Below are 13,299 nucleotides of genomic sequence, written 5' to 3'. Positions count from 1 at the left end.
CATCATTTACATGTACATCATGAAAAATGCATCATTCACATGTGCATCATGACAAAGATGCTCACATGTGCATCATGAAAAAGACAATCGTGTGCATCATTAAAAAGGCATTTGCATTTGCATTTGCATCTACATCAAAAGAAAGACATTTACATTTGCATCACTTGCATGTGCATTGTCAGGAAGATATTTGATCTACATGAGACAAAAACAAAACAGTTTTTATATTTGCATCACTTGTGTTCACATTTGCATTAGATTTGCATGCTTTAAAAAAATTTTTGCATTTATGTTACTGACATTCACTCTAACATTTATATCATGAGAAAAACATTTAAAAAAAAAAAAAGACATTCACACTTGCATCATGAGTATGACATTTTGCATTTACATCATCTGCATCATAAAAGTGTTTGAAGGGACATTGGCACTTGCATTATGAAAAGTCACTTGTATTAAAGGGCAAAACATTTTAAATTTTCAAATTTTCAATGTCTCTAATATGAGTAGTCAAAGATTTTGAGATCTTTTAGATCTCCGAGCATAATTTTTAAGACTTCTAAGCATAATTTCAAAGACCTTTGAGCATAATATCTAAGACTTCCATGTAAAATATTTTAAATTTTCAAAGTTTTAATGCCTCTGATACGAAGAGCATTCAAAGATTTTGAGATCTTTTAGACCTCCGGGTGTAATTTTTAATACCTCCGGGCATAATTTCTAAAGACTTTAGGTCATAATCTATAAGACCTCCGGGCAAAATATTTTAAATCTTCAAAGTTTCAATAGCTCTAATACGAGGATCATTCAAAAATTTTGAGATCTTTAATACTTCCAGGTGTAATTTCCAAAACCTTTAGGCATAATTTCTAAAGACTTTCGGGCATAATTTTTAAAAATTCTAGGCATAATCTCCAAGACCTTCAAGCAAAATATTTTAAATTTTCAAAGTTTCAATGCCTCTAATATGAAAAGCATTCAAAGATTTTAATATCTTTAAGACCTCTGGGCATAATTTCTAAAGACTTCGGGCATAATTTCTAAAAACTTTCAAGCATAATTTTTAATATCTCTAGGCATAATTTCTAAGACTTCCACGCAAAGTATTTTAAATTTTCAAAATTTCAAACGTTTCTAATATTTGAAGAGTATTTAAAAATTTTGAGATTTATAGGACCTTAAGGTGTAATCTCTAAATCTTTTAGATAGGATTCGTAAGTCTTCTGAGTTAAATCTGTTTTAGTTTTAAGATTTGTAATATCTCCAGGCATAATCACTTGTTCTATTTACAAAAGTTGTTGAATTCTTGTTTAAAAGAGTTTTTAAATTTGTTTTCAAATGGTATATTTTGTAAAAAAAAAAAAAAAAGCAAAGTAAAAACAAAAACAAAAAAACAAGAAAAAAAAGAAAAAAAAACTTTTGACTTTGAACAAAATTGTTGTCTTTATTTTGTCCTATTCTTGATCCTCAAAAATGTGCAAAGAGGAACAATTATAGACACCAATTTTTGTCCGGGTTAATAATTTCATGTTCCAAACTAATTAAACTTTCAGACTTATTTTCAAATTTTTATCAGATCAATTTAATATTGATATAAAAATAATTAATTAAATAAAAAAAGGGAAAAAGATAGTGGTGCTGTGCATGACACCACTATACCTAACCTATACCCTAACTGCTTTGAAACCCTAAGCCACCCACTTCCTTGCAACCTTGGCCATACCCCAAACATTCATCAGCCACCACATACTCCACCCATTATCTCTAGGCGGTCGACCCTATAAAGCACCCATTCTCGCCCTAGTGGCACCGGTCCCAACCTCTAAGCATACACCTAAAGTCTACCAAGAACCATACCTATACCTATACCTAGTAGCCCAGACCACCATAACCCCTTTACCTATAACCCACACATATCTTAGCACCAGTCCACGCCGTTGGCATCTTCTAGCCTTGCACCCAGTACCCAAACCTTAGCATACCTAGCTCCTACACACATATAACTCCACCAAGACCATGCACCCAATGAAACCCCCTCGACCCAACATCTACTCGTACCAAACACCAAAGCACCCAACCATGCACCAACACTGCACCATATCCTTTATATTCTCAAACCTTTTCATTGAACATCAAGTACCGATACTAGCCAAATGCCCAAGCCTTTTTTGCTCGAAACCCAAGCTATGCTTATCGCCAACTCAGTCCCTTTCTAACTTTTTCTGCCTTACCTTCCAGTCCCCCCTTATAAACCTGTAACACACCAGCACCTAGGGATCTTTCACGCACCTTCACCCTTATCATCAAACCCACTAAAGCTTCGCACCCTCAAACCTTTTCCATAAGCCACCAAAACCCTATAAGGCCACCAACTCATTGGATAAACCGAACCAAAAGTCAACCATAACAAAAAAAAAACAATAAACACAGTCTCCAAGGTAGGGGAACCCAACATCGACTTTAAAGAAAACAAAAATAAAATAAATAAACAAAAAAAGAAATGGGGTTTTTGGTTGAAAGTTTGAGGCTCGATCTAGGGAATAGGTTTTTGGTCAAAGGGGAAGCCAGATTTGGAAAGTAGGCTTTGAAAAGAAATTTTAAGAATTTTTTTTGGTTTTTCAGCCACCGGAAGTAGCAGCCAGAGGTGAGTCTAACAAGGGTCGGTACAATGACTCGGTGACTAATGTCTAAGAAGGTAGGTCAACTTTTGAAATTTTTTAAGAGAAAAGAAAGATTTTTTTTTAGGGCAAAGAAGAGGAAATAAAGTAAAAATAAATTTTGTTTTATATAGAGTTAAAAAAACCCAAAATGATGCCGTTTTAAGTAAGGGATCCGCGTGACCTGACTCGACCTCTCATCTCAACTAGCCCCATTTTCTAATCTAATTCAGGTAAATTTTATTTATTTATTTGTTTGTTTTTTATATATTATTTTTAATTTTTATTATTAGTCAAGCATGCTTAATTTTTTTTGTTAAAATAAATGCTTATTTTTTAATATTAATAATAATAGTAAATAATGATAAATAATAATAAATAAAATCTAAATTTTGATAATATTAAATTTCATTTAAAAAAAACTTAAAAGAAACCTTATAAAATTATACAATAATAATAACAATAATAAGAATGAAAAATTATTTCAATTTTTTTTCTTTTTCTTTTTTAAATAATAATAAATAAATTAAATAAATAAAAGATAATAATAACAAAAAAATGCAAAAAAAATTTAAAAAATGATAATAAAATAAAGTGATAAAAAATGTTTTCCTTGCCTAGATGATGGAAGAAATTAAAATCTTTTCTAAAAGATTAATAATAATAAATAATTTTGCCTAGATGTTGAAAAATTATTATAAAAAAATAATAAAACAATAATAAAAAAAACAAATATTATTAACAATAATAATAAGAGAAATATATGAAAATTTTTTAATTAATTTTCAAATATCATAAAATCTGAACTTACTTCGAAAATCCACCTAAATGTTGAAAATTTTTAGAAATGTTTGGACTTTTTAAAAATCAAAAATCTCAAAAGCTTAAACCTTTAAAACTTGAAACCTTAAAATCTAGAACTCTAAATTTCGAAACTCTAAACCCTTAAAACCCAAAACCTTAAAATTTGAAACTTTAAAACTCAAAATCCAAACCTCCAAAACCTTCGAAACCCAAAACTCAAAACCATAAACCCTTGAAATCCTAAAACCCTTAAACTAAAATCTTTAAACCCTCCAAACCCTAAAATCCTTAAAACCCTAAAACCCCAAATCCTAAAACTTTAAATCGCAAACCCTAAAACCTTAGTCTCAAACCTTAAAATCTTGAAACCTTAAAACAAGGCCCTAAATAAAAAATTCATCAAAACCCTAAATCTAACCTAAACCCTAAAGTCAATACGCAACCCTAAATTATCACCAAACTCTAAAACCATACCTAAAACCATCTTGAAACTTTAAGAATATGTATGAAAATCTCATATAAAATAATTTGTTCTCAAATATTGCTTAGAAGATCAAGTATTTAGAAAATTTTATTTCACTAAGTTATTCTCACGAATTCTTGTGTGCAATAACATCAAGATTAAAATAAATAAATATATATAATGAGATTTTAAATATAAATAGTCATACCTAAACTCTACCTAGATGTTGGGAAGTCAGGGGTCGTATTATATTTAAGAATTCAATTTTAAAATTGCACTTTATCATTACGCATAACATCTATTAATGCATGTATTTATTATTAATTGCATTCAATTCACATATTTATGCCTTTAATTATCATTGTTGTCTGATAATACCATCGTTGACATTTTCACATAAAAATGTGGAATAAAACAAAAATAACATCTCGAAATGAATAATTCTTGGTACTCTACCTAGATGTTAGAGTCACCAATAATTATCTTCCCCAAAGAATGTTATTTTCATTTTCAAAGAATGTCGTGCTAAACATCTATCAAAAGAGTTATCTTTAAAATTTTGCCTAAATGTTGAAGAATTTTAAGATAATTCTTTAATTTAAATATTTTCTCGATATTTTTAAATAAAAATTTTTAATAAAATTAATTTTTTGAAAAATAATAAAGGAAATTACTATTAAATTTCAAATCGAAATCATTTTCTCTAACACCAAAAATAACGCATGATTAATTGGTACCAATTTATGGGCATTGTGAGGATGTGCTAATCTTTCTTTAATGTGATGACTCTTGAATCGAACTTGATTTTTTTAGAATCAAAATTTATCTTTTTAATAAACTTTAAACTCGTTTTTATAGTTTTATTAAAATGATAAACTTTTAGATGGCCAATTACATCTTAAAAAAGATTGAGAGCGACTCTCCTTATTTTTTTTTAAATTAAAATTTTAAATGTCTAATGATCCTAAAACCATTACGACAGGAGGTTCTTAACTGGTTGAGGTTTGTACTGAGGAGTGAGGACCAAGTTCTTTCCTATTATCAAGACCTCTGCTCTCTTATTCATGTGAGGTCCTTTTAACCTGCATAGGTATTAAATGTGAGTATGTAACTTGCATGGAAATGAGACCACTACTCTTTGTTTTTTTTTTTATGTGGCCACAACAACACCTTGTAGGGGAGAAACCATGCATTTTGAATTTTCTCTTTTTTGGGCCATATTTAATTATTTTATCCTCCATTGTGTCTTTCTTATTTTGTTTTCATTCCCCATTTATGAAACTAACATTGGTAGCTTGCCCTTCTGTCTCTTACTCAAGCTTTTAATCTTTTTTCTTATCCCAAGTAACCTGGTGATTTTTTATTAGTATATCTTTTCCTTATGGTTGATGGATTTCCTTGCTACTTTTATAGCCTTTTTCTTTTCTTGTGAAATCTTATTCTTTCTTTTACTTTTTTAAGGAGGTTGCATTTAAATATAGCTACTTTTGTTTTGTTTTTCTCTTTTTGACCAGCATCCAAGGTCCATAGCCATCTTGGTTACCCTCTTTGCCATTTTATGGAGTTTTCTTTCTAGATGCTTCGACATCCTCTATAGCTTCACCTTGGTGATGAGTAGTTTAAACTGTGATTGATGGAATTTCTAGGCAAAAGCCTTTACTACATCCTATCTTCCCGTAATTAAAAATAAAGTAGACCAATACCTCCATAAATGATGGCTTGCCTCTTTCCTTCCACATTGATGGATTTTTTTAATGGCTTGTCAAAATTCACTTATATGTATAGTCTGGCAAACTTGCCTATTTCTTCTGCTAGAGTATGGTTGTCAATCTTTAGTAAACCCCTAATACTTTCCCCTATTTTGGTCAGAATACTTAGGTCATAACATTCAATGGGGAGTTTAAGGAGTCTAGCCTATACAATAACTAAAGAAAATGAGTCCTGAGATGCTTTAAAGTTTGGTGCCCATTTTTGGATTGCTAGAAAATGTCCACCCATAAACCATGGGCCAAGGAATCAAACAATGATTTAATAGTAGAATAGTGACCATAAAACGACGGTAACACCACCACCCACCACCTCTATTGGAAGAAATGCTGTTAAAAATTCATTTACAGTCAAAATGGTTGTAACAGCCGTAAAAAAAGGTGTAACAAAAAATAACAGCAATAACGGACCGTTATTACTACTATTCTCATTTTCTTACTCGTGAATCAACAGTTTATGTTATAAAAAAAAAACATAATTTCAATATTGCCAGAATAAAGCAATAAGCCTATAAAACGAAAAGTAAAAGCAAAAGCAAAAAATAAAACTTAGAACCTCAGGTCCTCAGTATTAAAATCAATATAAAAGCAAGTTAGAAAATAGATAAATTATTTATCAACCATTCAATTGGCACTTCCACGACAACCCTGGCTCAATTTGTAAATTATCCAAATTCAAATCAGCTTCAAGTTCTCAATCAACAATCAAGATAAAAAAAAAGGTAAGAAGAGAGAGTTAAATTACCTTTTTTGTTTTGTAAAATTTTTGTAAAATTATGTTTCTCTTTGTGAGAGTTTGAGAGAGATGAACAAGGTATTTTGTAGGCACTAGGCAAGTGATAGTGATGAGAAGTGTGAGAGAAAGTGATAGATGAAAAAAAAAAGAGAAGAAGAAGATTCTTGAGGGCTTGACTCCAAAAACATGAAGAAGACGAATAGAAAAGAGCGAGCTGGGTGCCTGGGTCTATTGGGATTAGGCAAAATTTGGGGATATTTGGCGCACGTAGGTGGATGGGGGATTGGATGGGGTGGGATGGAGTTGGGGTTGAGGGTGGATGAATTTTTTATTTAATTTTATAATTAATTTTTGAAAATTTTTTGGATAAAATTTAATTAGAGTTTTTAAAAATTTATAATTAAAAAAATTAAGGGATTAATAATTTAATATAATATATATAGAGATTTTAAATGAAAAATTTTGATAAATTTTTTTTGTATAAGTTAGATGAAAATTAATTAAAATTAAATATTATATTTTAATTTTGCTATATATTAACTTATATTTTTATTTAAAATTTAATAATTTTTTTTGTTGTTTTGGTATTTATGTTGTTGTCAATTTTTTTGATATTAGATTAATTCTTATTAATTTTGTGTATTATTAAAGATTATATTTATTATATAAGTTTTAAAAGTAATTTGTGATAAAAAAAATTTATATCAATTAAGGTATCAAAAAGATTAAGTTACATAATAAATTTAGCATTTTATAATTCATTACTTTTATTAAGATTAAAAACTAAAAATTAAAAAATATAAGTTTGAAAATTTTATTAAAATATAAGTTCGAATATTTTTAGTTTTTGAAATTTTTTAGATAAAATCTAATTAGAGGGATTGAAGATTTATAATTAAAAAAATTAAGGGATTAATAATTTAATATGATATATATAGAGATTTTAGATGAAAAATTTTGATAAATTTTTTTGTATAAGTTAGATGAAAATTAATTAAAATTAAATATTATATTTTGATTGTGTTATATATTAATTTATAATTTTGTATCTAAAATTTAATAATTTTTTTGTTGTTTTAGTATTTATATTGTTGTCAGTTCTTTTGACATTAGATTAATTCTTATTATTTTGTGTAATTATTGAAGATTCTATTTGTTATATAATTATTAAAAGTTATTTGTGATAAAAAAATTTATATCAATTAGTGTATCAAAAGGATTAATTTACTTAATAAATTTAGTGTTTTATGATCTATTACTCTTAATATTAAAAACTAAAAATTAAAAAATTTAGCATAAATTTAAATTTTAATGATGCAATAAGTAATATTAATATTTCTAAATATAAGTTTATTTTATTTTTATACAAAATAGCAAGCATGCCACCATGTGAAGAGTTCTTGAGTAAAGGAGTAGAGGGCGTACCAAATGATGATATAGGTTGACATTTTGGAACACCTGTGCCAAATACAAAAGGAAATGTTTAATGTAAACTTTGTGGTTAAGTTCTAAAAGGAGAAATAACACATTTCAAGGAACACATTGCTCATAAAACTGGCAATGTTGCCCCATGCCCCAACGTTACTGGTATGTTATGTTTTTATAATTCCTTTGAAAATATTATTGTAATTTTTCAATAAAAATTATAAAATTACATAAGCATGTACAACTAATTTTTTCTCTTTTTTTAACTATATTGTTAATAGGTATAGTAAAAGAAAGTATGATGAAACTCCTCCAAGAAAACAAATCAAAAAAAGCTAGCAACAAAAGGAGAAAAAATGAATTTTTATCACAGTTAAGAGAGGAAGATGATTATGAATGATTTATTAATGAGGAGATCGCTACTAAACAAGCCATGCGAGAAAGTATCCGATCACAACATGAGTGGCACAAAAGATAAGAATTTAGACAAAGAACTAGTGGTTGGAGTAACATATATGAAGAGGGACGAAACTCTCATGGCTTAGTTGCTGAATATTTTGAAGAAAGAATAAGGAAATCAACTCTAAATGAGTCTGAATTTTCATTAAGAGAAGCTATACCTAAATTGGTTAGAAGTAAGAGTTCAAGGTAACCAAAAGTAAGTGATTCATTTTTAAAGACATTAAGAAGAAAGATGGGTGAATCAGTATCAAAATTTTTATATGATCAACTTTCTTTTCAATTAGCAAATTCTCCATAGTTGCATAATTTGATTTCTGTGACAATAAAAGTTAGCCAACATGTAAAACTTTCAACACCTTATGAAGTCTTAGATGTGTATTTAGAGTTTGAGTATCACTAAGTTCATGAATGGGTTAATAGATTAAAAGCTCTTTAGAATGAATTAGGTGTCACTTTGATGTGTGATGGTTAGACCAATAGTTTGAATCAAATGCATATCATTAATTTCTTTGTTTATTGTAGTAAAAGGATCATTTTTTAGAAATTTGTTGATGTCTCAAGTATTCGTAGTAGAGATGCAAACTTTTACTATAGATTATTAGATGAAGCTATGGAAAAAATTGAGAAAAAATACATTGTTCAAATAGTTATTAATAATGAGGTAGCACTTAAGGCCACAAGAAAAAGACTAATGGAAAAGATAAAATATTTGTGTTGGACAGCATGTTCAGCTTATTATTTGGACTTGTGCCTTAAAGACATTAACAAGAAAAAAAATGTGGCAAAGGTTTTGGATGATGCAAAAAAAGTGACTTGTTTTATATACAATCACATTTGCATTGTTAATTTAATGAAGAAATATACACAAAGAAAGCAAATACTTTGTCCTGCTCTTACCCGTTTTGCCACTCATTTCATATAATTAGAAGAAATAATAAGGCAAAAGTAACGTTTGAGAGAGATGTTCAATTTAAAGGTTAGTACCTAGTAATTAGTATAACTATTTTAATCTAGCATCTTTTTATGATATCATTATTTAAAATATTAATTTAAAATATATTACTGTAAAAATTTATTGATGAATATATAGGAATTTAAAGAATCAAAATAGGGATAACAAAAATCAGAACATGCCTATAAAGCTAAAAAAATCATTTTGGAAAAAGATTTTTGGAAAAAAGAAAGCGATATAATAAAAGTTTATGAACCTTTAGTAAAAGTGTTGCGCCTTATGGATGGTGATGAAAAACCAACAATGGGCTATATTTATAAGGCTGTTATAGAGCTAAACAAGCAATTTAGCAAAATTGTTGTTATTTTGCTAAATATGAAAATATTATTGATAATAGATGGAGTTTCATATATTCTGACTTGCATTCAACTAGTAAGTAAACCAAGAATATATATGGTATTTAAAAAAATATGTTTATCTTTTATATTTAAATTGCTTATGTATTTATTTTTTTTATTACTTTAACATAATATTGTTATGAATTATGTTTAGGTTACTATCTAAATCCATAATTTCAATTTGGAGTGGAACATTTTGCAAATGTATTTAAAGAAACATTAGAAGGTATAAAGGTAGTTATTGAAATATTAGAATCTTTGATAGATACATAAATCAGAATGATTAATCAGGTTAGCATTTAATACTATTTTATAACTTTAACATTTATTTTATGTATTAAAAATTGAATTATTTTTTATTTATTCATTTATTATTGTATTTTCAATCGATGTAGTTGTTATTATTTCGAAACAAGCATGAAACATTTGATACTCCACAAGCACAAAGAGCTTGGAAGCAAATGAATCCAGGTAAATAGTAAGTTAAATAATTATAATTTATTTATATTATTTAATTGTATAGCTTATTCAAATTTAATTTAAATAATTTTATATAGCTGAGTGGTGGATGATAGATGGCACTTGTGTTCCTAAATTACAAAAACTAGCAGTCAAAGTGCTTAGTCAAACAACATCTACATCAAATTGTGAACACAATTGGAGCACATTTAGCTATATTCACACCAAAGTAAGAAACATATTGAAGTTTGAAAGATTTCATAAACTTGTATATATCTATTATAACATAAGGCTAAGGATGAGATATTAGAAAAGAATGAGCATTAATGAGATAAACAATAATTTTAATCCTATTAGCCTTGACCATATTTTTGAAGATGATGATCCATTAACAGAATGGCCTCAAGAGAAAAAAAATCATCTGTTAGATGGTCAAAACTCTAATTGGTTGCTCGTAGATAATTTTGATAATGAAATGAATGGTGAACAATCACGCCAATCTCAAGAAAAGAATGTGTATCATTCAAGTTCAAGTCTAATACCAAGTTAGAATGATGATGGTGAGGGTTTAAGTCCAGATGATGATAATGATAATGGTAATGGTAATGGTGATGGTGCATATTTTGATGATAATATGGATGCAAATTAACCTTACAGCCCATTTGAAGGAGAATTTGAACTTGCTATTACTGGTGGACTTTTCATTAATATGACAGAACAGAGTAAATCCATTTGCTAAATCCAGTGAGGGTCAAAGTGCACGTATAGCTAGATCAAAAGGAAAAGCCAAAAAGCACTACTATGATATTTCTAGAGGTTCTTCATCTTCAGGTGAGAGACCAAATTCTAGTAAATTTGAGTATAGTGAATCATCTGCTAGTACTCAAGGATGCTACTATCCACTAGAACAACCTAATTTTCAACCTCCTCATGGTTATCTACCTCTACATGGTTATTATCCACCTCAAATGTATCCTCCACCTCAAATGTATCATTTACCACAAATGTATCCCCCATCACAAATGTATCATCCTCAAATCTATCCTCCACCTCAAATGTATCAAGAACAAAAGCTACAAGAATAGGGATGGGGTCAACTTGGCTTTCAAAGTGAAGATAGAGAATTTGATCCTCCTCGTCATTCTATCACGTGGTAAAATTTGAAATATATATCAATAATTGTAATTGATGGAATTTGAAATTATTATATTTTTAAGTTTGTAATTTTATTAAATATAGATGCTTGGTATTTAACATATTATGTTTTGTTAATATTTGATTTGTCTAGAATTAGTATTGAATATGAACTTGGCCGAGAAAAATTTTGTGGATAAACCAATGAATGCTTTATTATAATCTAAATAAAATTGTGAATAATTTTTTTAGAAAATAAAAAAATAGAGTGTCATAAACTATTTTTAAAATCATTAAATAAGAGTTTTTATAATTATAATTATAATTATTCCATTTTATAATAAATTGTGCAAAAAAAAAAATTTACAACCCGCAATGACTGTAATAATCTCCGTTATATCCGAAAACACGATAAATGCGGTGCGACGGAAAACATGATCGAGATCGCTATTTAAATCCCTGCCATGGGCCTTCTTTAATGACATAATCATAATTATTTGGACTTCGAAATTTTATCAAGAAGAAGTTGTTACCAAGATCAATAGTGAGGAACTTACCTTGAGTTTTCCAGAGTTGGTTCAGTTTGAAAACCAGGAACTGGTATCCTACCTTTCTCCCAAACACTTTAACAATCAGCGACCATTCCCATTTTTCTCTAATTCTAGCCTTTTCTTCCTTAGTGAGAGTGACATTAACAACATTTTGGTCCTCATGCCCTTCTTAGTTTGGGATTTCTTCCTCCTTTTCAGTGTCAATTTCCATACTTTTCTCTTCTTATGAGGATAGAAATTGTTCATACCTTCTATATGAAGCTCCAAGTAGAGAGTCCCTGTAAGAAATGATCTTTCTTTCGGGTGTTCCTTCTGTAGGCTTTGCTAGATTATGAATTTCCTTTCCCTGAGAATCCCTGATTCTCTTGATGCTGCGTTGCAGTTCTTCAGCCTCTTCTCTAGAGAGCGCAATGTCGGTTTCCATCTTTATTTGATGGCAAGCATTTGTAATATTGTCAAACAATAAGTGATTTCATTTATTATAGAAAGTGTGATCGTAGACAATGACGGAAATAGAGGCCGGGCCGATCACCCTCCCGAAGTTACTAAATTTCATTTTTACTTTTATGAAATTTTATATGAAATTTGATGTTAAATAAGTTAGAAAGATCATTAATTTTTAAGGGAGATGCTAACTCAAAAATACATATACAAAAGGATATATATATATATATATATATATATATATTTAATTGACAAAAATATTATTAACTGAAAACACACCTAACATCCATATGTTATTTTTAACAAAGAACAAATTAAAAACAAATCAATACTACATAAATTAATTAAGATCTAAAACAAACAAACCAAAAGTTATTACTTCATCAATATATATATATATATATATCAATAGATCTTATAACATTTGCTGCTATCCAACTAATACATAAATGGCATATATAATCCCTGGAATATAACCCAATAATGTTAGCACCAAATCTATCCAGAATTCCACCTGCATTTCCAAAAACCATTATATTAGACAAAACAAAACATTATAAAACCTTTTTTATTCATGCTATCTTCAGTAAAACAACAACAACAATAACAAAAAAAACCTTTTCTTTTCATCTTATAAATTTTTATCATTTTTTTATAGATAATTGAAACGAAATGAATATTTCATTTTTTAGAGGATGGTAAAAATAATATAAACAAACAAAAAAAGAAAGTGAATTACCCCAAAACCATAATGGAGAAAAACTCCTATAGGGGGAAGAAAAATTGCAAGAATCACTTCCACGAATGTCTCTGAACCCATTTGAACTCAAACGAATTCTTCTTTTTCCTTTTTGATATGGTAGTGAGTTGTAAATTTTGGAGGAAAATTATTAGTATGCTAAATTTAGGAAGAGGATTTTTTTGTTTTGTTTGCTCAATAAAGCAGGTGCCAAAATTAGAGAGACCAAAGCTGACACGTGACTATCTTTTTAACATGTATGTCTTTTTTTCTTTTTTAATTTTTTATAAAGAAGATAAATCAATTCAA

General features: G+C 28.5%; 2 protein-coding genes across 2 annotated transcripts; one reads left to right on the top strand and one right to left on the bottom strand.

Moving 5' to 3' along the window:
* Positions 1-9,004: 9,004 nt before the first annotated feature.
* On the top strand, positions 9,005-10,432 carry LOC149515102 (uncharacterized). Its single transcript, XM_089742982.1, has 4 exons — positions 9,005-9,186; positions 9,499-9,622; positions 10,080-10,134; positions 10,221-10,432. The coding sequence occupies exons 1-4, from the start codon at positions 9,005-9,007 to the stop codon at positions 10,430-10,432; spliced, it is 573 nt and encodes a 190-aa protein (XP_089599108.1).
* A 2,249-nt stretch (positions 10,433-12,681) lies between these two features.
* On the bottom strand, positions 12,682-13,071 carry LOC111295421 (low temperature-induced protein lt101.2-like). Its single transcript, XM_022888902.1, has 2 exons — positions 12,991-13,071; positions 12,682-12,765 (listed from the first exon to the last, which is right to left on the bottom strand). The coding sequence occupies exons 1-2, from the start codon at positions 13,069-13,071 to the stop codon at positions 12,682-12,684; spliced, it is 165 nt and encodes a 54-aa protein (XP_022744637.1).
* Positions 13,072-13,299: the final 228 nt, after the last annotated feature.

The sequence above is a fragment of the Durio zibethinus genome, chromosome 14 (genome assembly GCF_047325235.1).
Source record: "Durio zibethinus cultivar Kanyao isolate XHJ-2024 chromosome 14, ASM4732523v1, whole genome shotgun sequence".
Lineage (NCBI taxonomy): Eukaryota > Viridiplantae > Streptophyta > Magnoliopsida > Malvales > Malvaceae > Durio > Durio zibethinus.
The sequence above is the reverse complement of the archived record's forward strand: the minus strand, read 5'-3'. Positions and strand labels throughout refer to the sequence as shown.

What these genes read in the sequence shown, in the direction of transcription:
- LOC111295421 (XM_022888902.1), bottom strand. Translation starts at nt 13,071, where the DNA reads ATGGGTTCAGAGACATTCGTGGAAGTGATTCTTGCAATTTTTCTTCCC. An exon ending in TTCTCCATTATGGTTTTGGG is followed by an intron (nt 12,766 to 12,990) that starts GTAATTCACTTT and finishes TTGGAAATGCAG; the next exon opens with GTGGAATTCTGGATAGATTT.
- LOC149515102 (XM_089742982.1), top strand. Translation starts at nt 9,005, where the DNA reads ATGGAAAAGATAAAATATTTGTGTTGGACAGCATGTTCAGCTTATTAT. An exon ending in ACAAGCAATTTAGCAAAATT is followed by an intron (nt 9,623 to 10,079) that starts GTTGTTATTTTG and finishes TTTCGAAACAAG; the next exon opens with CATGAAACATTTGATACTCC. An exon ending in TTGGAAGCAAATGAATCCAG is followed by an intron (nt 10,135 to 10,220) that starts GTAAATAGTAAG and finishes AATTTTATATAG; the next exon opens with CTGAGTGGTGGATGATAGAT.